The following is an 18,065-nucleotide window of genomic DNA, read 5'->3' on the forward strand; positions in this document are numbered from 1 at the left end:
ATCACTTCCATTAGATTCAAGATGTTCAAAATTTCCTACCCACCAAATTTCATCCCAAAATTCCCTCATTTGACCCTTCATCAAACAAAGATTATATTTCAGCAAATATCATTGATCTGAACTTGTTAGCCATAGATCTCCAACATTTCGACCCTATTTGACCAATCAAATCTCATCACTATGTTCATAGACCCAAAAAACCCCAATACGTCAAATTTCATAACCTACTTCACGTGTTTGACCATTAAACTATAAATATACCACTTCGACACGTTAGATTAAATTGCCACATCATTTGTCCCAACTTGAAACCACAAAAGGGTAATGGCTGATGTCAAACACATTCTTGACCTGTTCAAACACTTGGACCAATGAAATTGAGTAGGCTTAAAAAGTTCAAAATACCAAAATCACCCCCACTTAAAGCTGAGAAAAGGCAAAATCACATTTAAAAATTCATCAAATTTACATTTTCTACCACTGATAGCCCTAAATACGAGATTACCACGACAAACACGCCCCAAGCTCCTATTGGACACAAAAAGCCTATGAAAATCATCTTTAAATCGAAGAAAACCTATCACCAAAGAGGAAAGTTTGACCGAGTACCATTTTCTTTGAAAAATCCTTGCCTATTCTCTTCTAAAAAAAGTTACTATTGAATCCCAAGCACTATAGCTGAACGAGTTTTAGAGTTATCTCCCTCCCTTTTCTATATAAATATAGGACCAGCTCGAGCTTGAAGGGAGAGGAGGGGAAGGGAGAAGAGAGCATTTTCCCAGCCTTTATATTGCCTTTCTTTCACGTGAAATCCCGATGTACTCTGAACCATAGATTTTAAACTCACCTCCCATCTTTTCAAGCAGAAGTTTTTGCAACTTGAAGCACTCCCTAGCTTAAGAACCAATTCAAACTTCATTCTAACTCATCCCCAGTTGCTACAAAACTTTTGACAATGTCATATATGAGAGGTGAGCCTCTCACCCCATCTGTATCTCGAGTTTGTGTTTTCTAGGTTGCTTGAAATTCTGAGGCATTGGAGAACCATTGTTCTTGACTTATTCTGGACTGAGAATAGAGGCAAAGAGGTGAGGGTCTTAGAGAAGTCAGTACCTAAGACCCGATAACATCACCTCAAAATCGATCTTAAGAGAAGTTATGAGCATGTTTCTCCCAATTTCAAAAATCCCAACAACCATTTCTGTTGTTTTTCATATGAAATAGAGCCTAGAAAACTCTTGTATCGGGCTGCTATAATAGATTGGAGAAATGGGTGCCTAACACCTTCCCTTTCCTAATCCTTGGAATTCAAAATCTCTTTGTTATGTGCCTTTCAAAGCGAAGAACAGAGCCACTATCAAAGCAAGTAAATCGATTTTCTATGCTGAAAATGAGGGCCCATTTCCACTGAAAAAATGGGTGGCAACTCCATTACTTTGAGCTGGCCATGTGCTTCCCGGAGCTCACATAGCCTAGTATAATAAATGAATAATTTATATTATATATACATACATACATACATACATACATACATACATACATACATACATACATACATACATACATACATACATACATACATACATACATACATACATACATACATACATACATACATACATACATATACACATACATATATAAATACATATATAAATACATATAATAAATCATTTTTATTATATATATATATAATAATAATTTTTATATATAATATTTTTTTATGTATAATAGTAAATAATTTTTATAATTCTTATTTTTTTGTATGTAAAATAAAATTAATTTTTGTATGTAAAATAAATATGTATAACTTTTAGTTTTTAGAAAAAAACTTAGCTTGTATTTTAGCTCAAGTCGAGCTCGAGCTCGAACTTGTAAGCTTTTGACCTGAGCCGAGCTCGAGCTTGAGCCTAACACTATTTTTGTGAGGCGAGCTTGAATATCCAAGTATTCAACTTAGATAGAATCCACCCCTAGTCTACTTGAAACTATGTCGAAAAGTTCAAGGGAGGTGATTACAATTGCTAAACTTAAGGGGAGGTTTCAATAAGAACCAGAAACTTTAGGGGAGGTTTTAGCAATTTACCCAAATTAGTAACTCAAATGCCCATTCGCTAGATGGAATCTATTTGAATGTACGTTACTTATTTGATTCGTCCGATCATTAACTAATGTACTTCATACACAATAAAATCTATTATTTATGCAGTTATCCTTCTCATGGGCGTTTCTTCATTTTCTTGAAAAGGACAAGATAAAAAAGGCAAGGCCTTTTATTAGAAGATTTGAGTTAGAGAATACTAAAGTGGTATTTATTTGCATTGAATAAACCTCTAGCTTTAAGGAATGAAAAAAAAAACAACTTTTTAGAGGTTCCAAATTGTTTCATACAACTTTTGAGTATAACCTCTTAATTCTAAAGAATTTTTTTTCCAGCTACTTAGGCCCCATTTGGCATTGCTCCCACCCGTTCTTATTCCTGAAGAAATTTGTTTCTTGCTCCTCAGGAGGCTCCATTCATTGGACAACAATCTATTTAAATGTATGTTACTTATTTGATTCATCTCATCATTAAGTAATGTATTTCATAACAATAAATTCCATTATTTATGAAATTATCCTTTTCATGGCCATTTCTTCATTTTCTATTTTTTTCTTGTTTTCTTTTAACAAGGACAAAAAAAAAAGACAAGTCATTTTTTTAGAAGACTTGAATAAGAGAATACTAAGGTGGTGTTTGTTTGCACTGAATAGACCTCTAAGATCTGATAAAAGCAACTTTTTATAGACTCATTGTTGAATGTAATCTATACTACTTATGAAAGTGTGAATGATGAGGTATTGGCTTTTGGAATTTTTCTTTACTGAAGTACCCCTTCTCTTGAATTTAGTTCATCTCCATTGAAAGGGCAAAAAATGTAATTAAAAGAATACCATTAAGTACATTCAATTACCTCTCATTAAGTCTCACATTTAAGTCAATAAATAAATCACATTCTCTTTCATTGAATCCAATATTTATACTTTTGTTTATCATCATTAAATCCCACTAATAAATCCATACACAATAATTATTAATAGAATAAAATTTTATATTTTTAAAATAAAAATAGAAATGAAATCATATTTTTCATCTAGGTGGTGGGTAAGTAGTTCAACCATTTGGGTCAAATGGATAACTTCATGATATCATAAATAAATAATACAAATTTAGAAATATAAAAAAATACTTTTGTTTATCATCATTAAATTCCACTAATAAATCTGTACACAATAATTATTAATAAAATGAAATTTTATAGTTTTAAAATAAACCTAGAAAAGAAATCATATTTTCCATCTAGGTCATGGGTAAGTACTTCAACCATTTGGTCAAATGGATAATTTCATGATGTCATAAATAAAAAAATTTAGAAATATAAGAAATACAAAAAATATAGAAAAAAAACTTTGAAAAAAAATTGGACACATTTCTATTATTATATATTTGTTAAATTAAAAAATAACTATGATAAAATAAACATAATTTTATTAATGATGGGCATTAAATATACAACTTTAAACCGATAGAAAATTAAACCGTCTTCCTATATCTATACTACTATAAAAAGTACAAATAGTCTTTAAAATTTATGGATTTTTTTGACTAAAATACTCCCTTTTTAAAATATGGTCCCTTTGTTATGAGGGTAGAAATGTAATTTGAATATTATTATTCAATACACTCAATCCCTTCTCATTAAATCTCAGATTTAAGGTATTAACTCCCATCCACCCTCATTGAGTCATATATTTAAATCATTAATTTATTCCCATTACTAAATTTCACTAATTCACCCTGACCAAAATACTCCCTTTTTGAAATATGGTCCCTTTGTTGTGAAGCTAGAAAATGTAATTTGAATATTATTATTCAATACATTCAATTCCTTCTCATTAAATCTCATATTTAAGGTATTAACTCATATTCACCCTCATTGAATCATATATTTAATGCATTAATTTATTCTCATCACTAAATTCCACTAATTAAATCCATACGTAATAAATTAAGAATTCAAATAGCATAAAAACTAAGACTTTTAAAATCTACATGGAAAAAGAGTTTTCATCTATGTGGTGGTAAGAAATTAAACCATTTTGGGTAATGGGCAAATTCCTGTTGCCACAATTAAACAATAAAAATTGAAAAATAGATAAAATGCAAAAAGAAATATAGAAATTAAATAAAATTTTGGAAATATTTTTAATATCATATATTTGACATATTAAACAATAATAAGGGTGTGGAACTTTATTTTTTTCTAAACTACCCCTATATTTGAATTTAGTCCCACTTTAATTGTGAGGGGTCAATTGGGTGCATCCATGATTTCATATTTATATATTAAAATATTTAAAATAAAAACAAATTCAAAAAATAAAAAATGTAGAAAAAATGGGCCATTACTTTGATATTTTATATTAATCATATTAAATTGTCATAAAGAAGAATTCTTTTTTTTTATAATGGAATACAAATTTTAAAACCAACAAAAAATGAACTTTATTTTCTATTTGGTCAGAGTCAATAGTTCAACTTTTAGGTCAATTGTGTCAATATTTGATGTCATAATTAAATAATAAAAATTAAGAAAAATATAAAATGAAAAAATACATAAATTTTGCAATAAAAACATTTGGGCACATCTCTAATATTGTATATTTATCACATTAAACAAAAAAAAGTGTGATAAATAAGAATTATTTTTATACATATGGAAATATTAAAATTGTAAAAAATGTAATTTGAATTTAGTCCCTTTTTAATTGTAAGGGCAAAAGATGTAATTTGAACTATTATTTTTCACCTCATTCAAATCCCTCTCATTAAGTCATATATTTGAGGTGCTAATGCCCATTGTCATTAACTCTTATATTTAAGTTATTTTTTACCAATAAATGCTACTGATAAGATATATGTCCAATACTTTTAAGAACACAAAACCATAATTCATGTGATGACTAATAAATTCAACCATCCAAATCAAATTGATCAACCCATGAAGCCATAGTTGGATAATAAAATTTTTATATAAAAAATAAATATAGAAAAAATTAGAAACGTTTATGATATTTTTATTAAGAAAATTAAAAATTATGAATAATAAACAAGAATTATTTTTATCAATGATGAAAATGAAATACATAATCTAAAATTGGCCAAAAATAAAATTATTTTCCTGTTGGACAGAGATCAATAGTTCAACTTTTGGGTCAAATGTGTTAACCTTTAATGTCATAATTAAATAATAAAAAATAATAAAATATAAAAACACAAAAAGTGAAAAAAGTAGATAAGTTTTACAAAAAAAAGAACAATTGGGTACATGTATAATATCATATATCTATCATATTAAACAAAGTTTGTGTTCACACATAAAATAAAAAAATTACAGAAAAAATTGAACACATCTATAATTCTATATTTATACTACTACTAAAAAGATGAATAAGATTGTAGAACTTTCTTTTGACTAAAATTATGCCATTTTTTGAATTCAATCTCTATTTAATTGCAAGGTTTAAAATGTAATTTCAATTATTTCTTTTCACATCATTCAGTTCCCTCTCTTTAAATCTTACATTTTTTGATAAATGAACAAAAATAAATACACTACGAAGATAAAACATTACAAGAAGAAGAGTCCAACCAAGCAGATAGGCCTGTCAACGATACCTAAAACTTTGCAGCCCAATATGAGGTGTTTACATAATGGATTTAGATTTTGCAATATGAATTCCATTAATTATAAAAAAAAAACAAAAAAAAACATGATATTTATAAAAAAAAATAGATACATTATTACTATCATTATGATCATCTAGAATTACCACGTGCAAAGCACGTGCATACTTACTAGTTTACTTAAATGTACGTTACTTGATGGATTCAACTCATCATTAACTAATGTGTTTTGTAAATAATAAATTCCATTATTTCTGCAATTATCCTTCTTATGGCCGTTTCTTACTTTTTGTTTTGTTTTCTCTGAGAAGGACAAGGAAAAAGGCATGGCTTTTTAGTAAAGGAATTAAGTTAGAATATGCTAATTTTGGTGTTTGTTTGCACTAAGTAAACTTCTAAGGTCTAAAAAAAATCAAATTTTAAAGGTTCTAGATTGTTTGATACAACCTCTAATTCTAGCATCTTAATTTTTAAGATTTTCCTTAGCAACTTAGAAAGGCCCATCCATCCGATGGAAATCCATTATATATATGCACATTAATTATTTGATTCATCCCATTATTTGTGTAGTTATTTTTCACATGGTCTTTTTTTTTTCATTTTCATTTCAGTTTCTTTTTTTTTTAACTTTAGAAAAGGACAAAGAAAAAATAAGGCTTTTTATTAGAAGAATTGAGTTAGAGAATACTAAGGTGGTATTTTTGCATTTTTAAATGTCATAAATTGTTCAATACAACCTCTAAGTTTAATCTTAATTATTTCTCTTAGTAACTTAAAGGCCCATTTCCTAAATGGCAATCTATCTAAATGCATGTTACTTATTTGATTCATCCCATCATTAACTAATATGTTTCATAAACAATAAATTCCATTATTTATAAAGTTATCCTTTTTATGGCCATTTCTTATTTTTTGTTTTGTTTTTTTATGAGAAGGACAAGGAAAAAGGCATGACTTTTTATTAGAAGATTTTAGTTAGAATATACTAAATTTGGTGTTTGTTTGCACTAAATAGACCTCTAGAGTCATGGAAAAAAAAAAACATTTTCAAAGGTTCTAGATTATTTGATACAACCTCTAAATCTAGTGTCTTAGTTTTTAAGGTTCTCCCTTAGCAATTTAGAGGCCCATCCACTGGATTGCAATCTATTATTTATATGCACAATACTTATTTGATTCATCCCATTATTAACCAATATGTTTCATACACAATAAATTCCATTATTTGTGAAATTATCTTTAACATGGTCATATTTTCATTTTTATTTTTGCTTTTTTTTCCTTTTGAAAATGACAAAGAAAAACAAGGCTTTTTATTAGAAGAATTGAGTGAGAGAATACTAAGGTGGTGTTTTTGCATTTTCAAATGTCATAGATTGTTTAAAAGTTTGGCATATTAATTTTAAATATTTCTCTTAATAACTTAAAGGCTCATCTTCTAGATGGCAATCTATTTAAATGCACGTTACTTATTTGATTTATCTCATCATTAATTTACTAATGTGTTTCATAAACAATAAATTCCATTATTTAGGCAATTATTCTTTTTAGACCATTTCTTATTTTTTGTTTTTTTTTATGAAAAGGACAAAAGGCATGGGCTTATTGTTTCATAAACAATAAATTCCATGCTTTGCACTAAATAGACATCTAAAATCTGAAAAAAACATTTTTTTAAAGGTTTTAGTAGGGGTGTCCAAGGTTTTGTTAACTAAACCATGGACAATTTTTGCAAACCGAACATATACTACCGGTTTTTCCATTTCTTCAAACCGGTACCATCGGTTAACTAGTCCACTAGTTTCGGTTTTTGACTGGTTTGGTTCTTTGTTTTTTTTGGTTTTTTATATTTATAATATATATTATATAAATATATGTATAATATTATATTATAATAAATGATATTATAAATGATATATAATATATTATTTAAATATTTTATAAATATATAATATATTTATAAATAGATTATTATAAATATAATATATATATTTATATATATATATAATGAATAAATATTTATATATAATACAGAAAATATGTGACATATATTAAAAATATATATAATATATACATATAAATATATATACCGGTCGGATCAGTTAATCGCCATTTTTTTATAGGTTAACCAAAAATCGAACTGATCGATTCGGTTAACCGCATTTTGCGGTTCGGTTCAGTTTTTTGGTTTTTCATGGACACCCCCAGGTTCTAGATTGTTTGATAAAACCTCTAAATCTAGCATCTTAATTCTTAAGATTCTCTCTTAGCAATTTAGAGGCCCATCCACTAGATGGCAATCTATTGTTTATATACACATTACTTATTTGATTCATCCCATTATTAACTAATGTCTTTCATACACAATAAACTCCATTATGTGTGTAGTAGTTATCTTTAACATAGACATATTTTCATTTTCATTTCTGTTTTTTCCTTTTGAAAAGGACAAAGAAAAAACAAGGCTTTTTATTAGAAGAATTGAGCAAGAGAATACTAAGGTGGTGTCTTTTGCATTTTTAAATGTCCTAGATTGTTTAATACAACCCCTAAGTTTGGCATCTTAGTTTTAAATATTTCTCTTAGTAATTTAAATTTCATCTTCTAGATGGCAATCTATCTAAATGAGCGTTACTTATTTGATTCATCCCATCATTAACTAATGTGTTTCATAAACAATAAATTGCATTATTTATGCAGTTATCCTTTTTATGGCCGTTTCTTTTTTTTTTATGAGAAAAACAAGGAAAAAGGCATGCCTTTTTATTAGAAGATTTTACTTAGCATATACTAAATTTGGTGTTTTTTTTTGCACTAAATAGATCTCTAAGGTCTAGAAAAAGCATTTTTTAAAGGTTTTAGACTGTTTGATACAACCTCTAAATCTATCATCTTAATTTTTAAGATTTCCCTTAGCAATTTAGAGACCCATCCACTAGATGGCAATCTATTATTTATATGCACATTACTTATTTGATTCATCCCATTATTAACTAATGCATTTCATACATAATAAATTTCATTATTTATGCAATTATTCTTCACATGGTCATTTTTTTTTTCATTTTCATTTTTTTTTACTTTTGAAAAGGAGAAAGAAAAAAACAAGGATTTTTATTAGGAGAATTGAGCCAGTGAATACTAAGGTGGTATTTGTTTACATTTTTAGAGGTCCTAGATTGTTTAATACAACCTCTAAGTTTGGCATCTTAATTTTAAAGATTTCTCTTAGCAACTTAAAAGCCCATCCACTAGATGGCAATCTATCAAAATGTATGTTACTTATTTGATTCACTCTATCAATAACTGATGTGTTTCATACAAAATAAATTCCATTATTTATGTAGGATAATGCAGCTCTCCTTCTCATGGCTATTTCTTCATTTTCTTTTTCTTTTTTCTTATGAAATGGACAAGAAAAAAAGGCAAGGCTTTTTATTAGAAGATTTTAGTCAAAGAATACTAAGGTTGTGTTTGTTTGCACTTAATAGACCTCTAAGGTCTGATAAATGCAATTTTTAAAGGTTACACACTATTTGATATAACCTCTAAGCTTGGCCATTCAATTTTAAAGATTTCTTTTAGCAACTTAGAGGCCCATCCACCTCTTACCACACTAAGAGGTGTTTTCAACTTTTTGTTCCACAAGTGACTCACTCAGATCTTAATATGACAAAAAAGCTATTCTTACCTAAAACCTTACCTCTCTAACACTAAGGCTCCATTTGGTTTGTGAGATGTCATGAGATGGGATGAGAAAAAGGTGGGATTTCAAATCTCTATTATTGGGATGTGGAATTCCATCGAAATGGTGGGAAACAAGTGGTAAGGGAGGGGAAACTTGTTTAACACAAAAATTCCTTCTTTGTAGTATTTTTAAGAGTTAATATTAGACCCATGAGCCATTAATGAATCATTAATTATTTAATAAAATACTAATAAAAATTTCAATTAAATTAACACTTTAATTAAAAGAAATAAGTAATACAAAATATTAATCAATTAAAAATAATTTATTAGTTAATTAAAATTATTAATTATTATAAAGAAATTTTAATAATAAAATATCAACTAAGAAAATTTAAAATATTAGATCTTAATTAATAAATAATTAATCAATTTTTAATATTAATTAATTAACTAATTAAATATGAAATAAATTAATAAAAATATTGACAATTAATAATAAAATATAAAATAGGAAATAGTGTTACTAATTACCTAATCAATTAATAAATGTTATTGGAATTGATTTTCCCACTATTTTCCCTTGTATAACCAAACAATGGACGGTAAAAAATTTCCATCCATTTTTCCTTTATCATCCTATCCCATCCCATTTTTTCTCATCCCACCCTCTCCAACCAAACACAATTTAATTTATCTTTTTTACTTCTCTTTGTTTGGTGGAATTGGTGCTTCTAGTGAACCATTTTCTTCCTAATTTTCTTTTCTATCTACAATAGGAATTCATAAATTTTATAGGGATAAATAATGTAAAGCAATTTGTTTTTAGATAATCAAACAGTTCAAACTCACAAGACAGAAAAAAGCAACAAAGCAATCATAGTATGAAAAAACACACTCAAATAATTTTTGCTTTGTTAAAGATTTGGAGTTCAATTTTACCAAACGCCATCTAGGCTTGATCTGTTACAGGGGCATTATCAATGTCAATGGATCGGATTAATTGGTCCACATTGACCCTAACCCAACTTAATTGGATTTTCATTGGACCAGACCCGTTTGAATTCATACATATATGAACTATTTCTTGGACAATATCCGATCGGATTGGCGTGGCCCGGTTTGGCTTGAGTAAAGCCCGTACCAAACCCGACATGCTGAGATCCATCAGTGCATGCGGGAATTACCAAAAAAGAAAACAATGCATACGGGAAAAGAACGATGCATTAGGGGCATTTTAGTCAATTAAGCACCGGTGTCTTCATTTTTCTGCCCGTACGCCTGATTACGTGTTATTCGAGTTCCGCTAGCACAGCCCCGGTCCATAGAGTTGATCGAGTCACTCGAGTCCCACCTTTCTCTCTCTAGATCCCTCTCTCATGTATCTTTCTCTCTCCAAACCCGTGGAAACTCTCTCCGACTCTCCCACACTCCTCTCTCTCTCTCCTCTGTACATGCGTTACCAACAGACTGGGAGGAAGTGAGGAAGAAACAATTAATAAAGCTATCTCCTTCCTCTAAGCTCTGATAGCTGGTAGTCTCTCCTTTGCTCTCTCTCCTATTTTCGCTCTCCTCTCGCCATTTCTCACTTTAGGGTTTTTCTCTAAAGCAACTCCTCTCCTTTTCTCGCCCATCACACATCAAACCCTTTCTCTCTCTCTCTCTCTCTCTCTCTCTCTCCTCTTCACCTCTGGTTCTTTATTTTGATTCTTGTTTTTTCTATTAGTAATTTTGGTGTTTGAGTTCAGGATCTGGTTGTGCTTTCGTGCTTCCATTTTTTTGGGTAACGTGAATCTTCGGGTAAGATAATTCTCAGATGTAGGATCTGCTGTGCAAATTAATATTTTGAGGGTTTGAATTTTTCCCTTTTTCCTAGCTCTGAATGTTTATCAGCTAGGTCTTTTTTTTCGTGTTGATTTTTCTGAGCTGAATTATTAGGGTTTGGGTTTCATTTGGGAAATCGGATTTGGTGCTCGCAAAATTGTGCTCACAGCTCTCTCACAGGGGAGATATTCCCAATACACGGCTGAAAAAGGCTGTGAGAACGGTGTGAGCACAATTTTGTAAGGACCGAATCCGCCCTCTTCATTTGGAGCGTTGGAGTTATTTTCAGTTTATTTATTTATTTATTTATTACCATCTTGCCATTGTTTTTCGAGTTCTGAGGTGGATTTGGGTACATAGCTGGATTTCTGGATTTGTTTGGGGTTTTCGGGAGCCGGCTCCTGCAAATGTTCAGTTGTTAGGTTTTGTGTTCTGAAATTGATGGTCCTTTTCTGGTTTCTGCGACCAGACACGGTCTCGATTATGTTCACGGGGATTCAGGTTCATTTAACTTAATGGAGCTACAGTTTGGATGTTGACGGTTTTTCGTATTCTAGGCGTTCTTACAGAAGACTTATATTCTTCAATTGGTACCTTTTTCTTTTTCGATTGAGTCCTCCTAATTGCTACTCTGATAATTTTGAATGCTAAGTTTGGTTTTTCTCTGTTACCATATCTCTATATTGGGTTGTCTGGGGACGATCTGGGCTTTTGATGGCACTGGTATCTTCTTTTTTTCTATTTTGCCTCTTTTCTTTTCCCTTTTCCAGGATTTCTGGTTCGGGAACGCCGAGAATGGGATGGCAGTAAGTAGTCTTGAATTAATCATTTGCTCTCAAGACTACGAGTGTTTTGAAATAGGTTTGTTTTACTCTAGATTTCCATGAATCTAGTTTCTTTATTCAATGGGCTGCTAGCGCTGAGGAACTATCAATTGAGCTTGACCATTTTCAAAAAAAAAAAAAAAAATCAATTGAGCTTGACATGAACTATTGTCAGTAACTACTTTTTCTTTTCTTGGGTCTGTCAATTTAGGTTTCTCATAAATTTGGGATTGATTAAATAATCAAGATTGATTCCTCCATTTTTCTGAAGTTTTATTGTTATGGATGTGTTTTCCACTGCCGGATTTTAATGTTTTGAATTTGAGATATCTAATTGTTTTCCCCAACTATGATAAATATCTTCCTTTTCTGATGTCCTTAATGTTCAAGTTCTTGAGCTCCATTATGGATGATTCTCACTAAATGCAGGATCAGGTGAATCCATATTAAGATGAGTCGATCAACTAATGATAGCGAAGAAAGTATGCTCTCAAAGGATCAGATTGATTCACCATCTATTGATGACAGTAGCTGTGGGAGAACTATGGGTGGAGGGGTTGTTCTGAAGAAAGGGCCATGGACATCAGCGGAAGATGCAATTTTGGTGGACTATGTTAAGAAGCATGGTGAAGGAAATTGGAATGCTGTCCAAAAGCATTCAGGGCTTTTTAGATGTGGGAAAAGTTGTCGTTTACGCTGGGCAAATCATCTAAGGCCAAACTTGAAGAAGGGTGCTTTCAGTCAAGAAGAAGAGCGAATGATAATCGAACTCCATGCAAAGATGGGGAACAAATGGGCTCGGATGGCTGCACATGTATGTATATATGTATCTTGTCTCCTTTTGTTGATACCGCATAATATTTCAATTCCCTGCTAATTAAATATATACACACACCCACACAAAACTGTTGCACCTAATGTTCCATATTTTATCAATAAACTTAATTTATTAAAATTTATCTATTTCACTGGATTAAAAGGCCACCACCCAATGTTGGCCCCAGTTATTTGGGGTCTTTGTAGGGCTGGACTGGATATGGACCTAACCTCTAAAATTTTTTGATTTTTTTTTTTTTGGGGGGGGAGCGGGGTGGGGGACAAAGTGGACTCTCATGCTCGTACCCACATTCTCACATTTGTCAGTTTCTCGGTTTTACCTCTAACCAAGCAATGGCCCCTATCTGGGCTATCCTCACAACTATGAAGTTAACATTCCTCTGCAATGGACAATCTTCCTTTAGTTTTCCTATCTTCCCATTTTTCTTGGTTATTTTATTTTCATATCTATGTTTGTGAGAGGCATGTCTAGTGAGGCTGTGATTGATGCATTGCCAACAATAGAGCTTTAGATGCCTGCATAAAGTGCCCTTCATATGTCTATCAAAATCAGGATGTCTAGACTCTAGAGGTATCCTTATTTTAGTCATAACATGTTTTATTTATTGGAAAATTCCCATAGACCTTTTTCTTTAAGCAGATACCATATTTATTGGTTATGTTTTTGGAAAAATCTATGATGCTGAAAGATATGATACTGGAAAGGATTTGACTAATCAAAACCCCAAGAATTTTGATGAAAAATCACCTGATTGGTTACCACTTTTATGATGCCGGTTGATTGGTTATAAGTTTTTCCAATATCATGTCTTTCTGGCATCATGGTTGTACACAATTTTTGTTCTCTTTTCATAAGTAAATGTAGAACTATGTCTACTGTATCTTATGGGATGTTTGAATTTTCTTCTTATTATGTAGTTTGATCATATTTTTCAAGGGGGCAATGCCTTGGTGGGCACCTAGGCAATAAGGTGCCAATGAAGCGTTGTCTCACTTAAGCACCTAGCTATTTTGTTAATGGCGATATAAAATATTTTAATATTCTTTATATTTTGATGATATAATAATAAAATAGACATTATACACTAAATTATTCATTTTGTGACTTTATATACTAGTTTCTTCTTACTATTTCTTATTTGTTAGGGTTCAGTCAACACACATGTTGTTGTATGTTCTATCTTTAAAATCTTCTTCTTCCACTCTTCATTTTTCCTGGGACAAAAACAGGGGCTCAGTCCTATTTTCTGATTTTGTTTTCTTTCTTCTTTCTCTTCTAATGTATATGTTGATTTTCTATTTTTTAAAATGAAATTTAACGTAGATTTTTTGATAATTACTACTGAAAGATGATTGCTGGTTGCTATGAAACCTAGGGAATTGCCCTAGGATTCATAGCTTTTATTTAACAAAAAAGTCACCTAGTTAACAAGACCCCCCTCTCATGACTAGCCTTGCCTTGAAACTGAGTTTGATGTAACTTTATATGCTACCATAAATTTGTAAAGAACAAGATGCTTATTTTGTGTGTGTTCTTGTGATGGGTTGACTCGTAAGTCAGTTTTGAGATAGGAATCTGCTTTTTGAATGTATTAACTTTCCCCTTTTTTGGATTGCTGTAAAATTTCCAATGGAAGTATAACATAAATAAGGAACATCTCAAATCAAATGATCAAAAATTAAAGAACAAACTTACGCATGGAACAGCCTTCTTGACAAAAGGTTCAGCTGCAAACATGAAATACTACCATTTAGAATCCCTGAATTTTTTAATCCAAAGTTAAACCATGTTTTGGGCTATTTATTAGCCTAATTTTAGGCATTTTTAAGCCTAGGCTAGACCATGTGTCTTCAGTAACTTGTACAAATAGTTCAAAGCAATACAGTATGAACTTTGTGAATCCATTGTAGAGTGTTACATCCAAAATGAAATGTTTATTTGCTATAAATTCTCTCTTGTTTTCTTGTTTCCATATTCTTGTTTCTGTCTGGTCCTTTATTGATTTCCTGGGATTCTGTTGTTCTTTTCTTTCTTGCTAGTTGCCTGGACGTACAGATAATGAGATAAAGAACTACTGGAATACCCGAATCAAGAGACGACAACGAGCTGGCTTACCACTTTATCCTCCTGAGGTGTGTCTGCAAGCATTAAATGAGAGCCGGCAAACTCAGAACTCAGTTGAAATCAATAGTGTGGATAAACGGCACCATGATCTCTTGCAAGGAAACAGTTATGAGATTCCCGATGTCATTTTTGACAATTTCAAGGCAACCCAAGGGGCTTTATCTTATCCATCAGCACTTCCCAACATTTCTACTAGCAACATTCTGACACAGAATCTGGTTTCGTCCCAGAATTACAGTTTCATGCCTCCCATAATGCATCACACCAAACAGCTTCGAGAATCAGAGGGGTTGTTTCCTGGTTTGAATGGTAACGTAACCAGTGCACTCCCACCATTTGACCAGTTTCAGGGTGATAATTGTGAGAAAATACATCGGCCATTTGGGTTGTCTTTTCCATATGATCCTGACCCCAATGCCAAGGATCCACCTCATTTTGGTAGCCATGCCCTTATAAATGGCAATTTCTCTGCTTCTAAGCCCATTCCAGGGGCTGTGAAGTTGGAGCTCCCTTCACTCCAATATCCAGAAACTGACCTTGGTAGCTGGGGTACATCCCTTCCCATGCCTGTATCTCTTGAATCTGTTGATACATTTATCCAATCCCCTCCACCAACTGGGTCAGTGCAGTCAGATTGTCTTTTGCCAAGGAACAGTGGCCTGCTGGAAGCATTACTTCATGAGGCACAGAATATAAGCAGTGCTAAGAATCAGTCGGCTGACAAGAGCTCGAGTTCTTCGGTTGTTACACCCAATGAAGTGGTGGACAGCTCAAACTTGAATCTATGTGAAACAGAATGGGATGAATACAGTGACCCGATCTCTCCATTGGGCCGATCTGCTGCTTCAGTTTTTAGTGAGTGCACTCCCATTAGTGGGAGCTCTTTTGATGAGCCCCCATCAAACGATATATTACCTGGTGAGCATATTTCTCCCTCATTGCTCTTTGAAGAATAAGGTTAAAATTGTTACCTTAAGAATACAGTTTCTTCTGTGTTCTGTAGGATCTAACATCAAGCCAGAAACAGCTGAAAAGGTTTCAACCCCAGATGGAGACAAGGAAATCTTAAATCGATTGGATTTTTCCAGGCCTGATGCCTTGCTAGGTTCCGATTGGTTTGGGCAGAGCTCTGATAATGGGAAAGACCTATCCGTTGTGACTGATACTATAGCAACACTGCTTGGTGAAGATTTCTGTAGTGATTACAAGCAAATGACTGCTGAAACTTCAAAGATGGGTCAAGGATGGGGTCTGGGCTCTTGTGCATGGAATAACATGCCTGCTGTCTGTCATATGTCTGAACTCCCTTGAAACCTTCTGGGACTTGGTTTATGTTGAAGATTTGTTTGATGTGGACAATCAAATCTGGTTTCTTCCTCGATTAAAAGGTGAGGATGAAATTATGGTAACATGTGTAATAGTCATGGTTATTTGCTATGTGATATCTTCATGTTTCCGCTAGGCAGGCTTCTGTTATAATTGTAGAATTAATATGCAGTATGAACCATATGGAACATTGCCATTCAGTGGTTTCAATTATTTGATGGATTTCATTTGATTAGAATCATTTACCTAGGTGTTTTGCCTGGGTGTTTATTAATCATTTTCTTGCCTTCATCATGATAAAATCTAAGGGGTGTTTACATGACTTTTTTTTTCTTCATTTGTTTTGAAAATGTTAGATCAGCTAAAAAACAAAAACATGTTTTTGAACTCTGTTTTTGTTTTTAAAAGCAAAGACAAATTGGTTTTGTTTCAAAAACAATACATGTTTTTGGGAACCATCAAAATAATGGTTTAAGAAAAAAAATGTAGGTGTTCAACAGCACGAGTGTTTTTATTTTCATTTGTTTCTTGAACTTTATTTTTGTTTTGAAAGGCAAAAAGAAGTTAGTTTTGATTAAAAAAATCAATACATGATTTTGGAACCATCAAAATAATGATTTGTGAAACAAGAACAAATTTTGTAAGGGGTTTTCAACTGAATGTTTTTGTTTTTCATTTGCTTTTCAAAATTGCCACAAAAGCATGCTTTTTGAACTTTGCTTTGTTTTTAAAGGATAAAGAAGTTTTTTCCCCCTAAAAAAACAATACATGTTTTTGGAACCATTTTCATCAAAATAATGGTTTTTAAATCAAAATCAAATTTGTAGTGTAGAATTATATGATTGATGGAACATGATGTATTATTTTTTGAGACAGGATTTATGGAACATGATATTAAATAACCAGATTAAAACATGCTTTTGAAACCAGAAATTTAAGAACATGTTTTTGATATCAATATTGAAAACTAAGAACACATGCATAACTAAAAACATGGTCTTTTTTTGTGTTTTTTGTTTTGTGAAACAATCTATTTTCAAACTAGAAATTATATAATTTATGGAACATAAAATTAAAATATTAAATAACCAAATGAAAATGTCTTTGATTTTTGAAATCAGAAATTCAACATCATACTGTGTTTTTTTAAGAAACAATATGTTTCAAATCAGATGATTTGTTTTAAAACTGGCAACAAGAAAAAAAATTACGTTATTGTATGCTCTGCCGTAATTGGTTGGAAAACCTATTTTCATTCTAATCCTTTTCTGTCATGAAATAGGCAAAGACCAAGCTCAGGAGTTAGGACAACAGTTTATTGGTTGAACCTGGCTTTCAATCAATAGGCTCTCTAATATTATATAATCTATGGGCATAATAGGAATATTATGTGTAAAGGCATGAAATCATCATTCTCTGTTAAGAAAATAACAGGAGAGGTATAACTAATTTATCCTTAATTAATTAATAAAATGTTCAATGAATGAATAAACTGATTAAAAAATTCATAAAACCATTAAATAATTAATAAAAACTAAACAAGTAACAAGCTGGTTAATTAATTTATAAGATGGTATAAAATTATTGTTATTTATAAAAAATGATAAAAGAACTGATAAACTGATTAGACATTAAGAAGATGAATAATTAAATATTAGTTATTGAAATGATTAAAAATTGAAAAATCAAACAAACAAGAAATTCATTAGGGGTT

General features: G+C 31.2%; 1 protein-coding gene across 5 annotated transcripts; it reads left to right on the plus strand.

The window, feature by feature from the left end:
• The first annotated feature begins 10,742 nt into the window (after positions 1-10,742).
• On the plus strand, positions 10,743-16,564 carry MYB65 (myb domain protein 65). Of its 5 annotated transcripts, XM_010268441.3 has the most exons (5): positions 10,746-11,829; positions 12,010-12,100; positions 12,493-12,877; positions 14,941-15,943; positions 16,029-16,564. In XM_010268441.3, the coding sequence occupies exons 3-5, from the start codon at positions 12,515-12,517 to the stop codon at positions 16,334-16,336; spliced, it is 1,674 nt and encodes a 557-aa protein (XP_010266743.1). In that variant the 5' UTR covers positions 10,746-11,829; positions 12,010-12,100; positions 12,493-12,514; the 3' UTR covers positions 16,337-16,564. The 5 variants fall into 5 exon arrangements, with proteins under 5 accessions (XP_010266746.1, XP_010266743.1, XP_010266742.1 ...); XM_010268444.3 differs by having other exon boundaries at positions 10,743-12,100; positions 16,010-16,564; XM_010268440.3 differs by having other exon boundaries at positions 10,746-12,100.
• Positions 16,565-18,065: the final 1,501 nt, after the last annotated feature.

Source organism: Nelumbo nucifera, chromosome 2 (genome assembly GCF_055504915.1).
Source record: "Nelumbo nucifera cultivar China Antique chromosome 2, China Antique-T2T, whole genome shotgun sequence".
NCBI classification, from domain to species: Eukaryota; Viridiplantae; Streptophyta; class Magnoliopsida; order Proteales; family Nelumbonaceae; genus Nelumbo; species Nelumbo nucifera.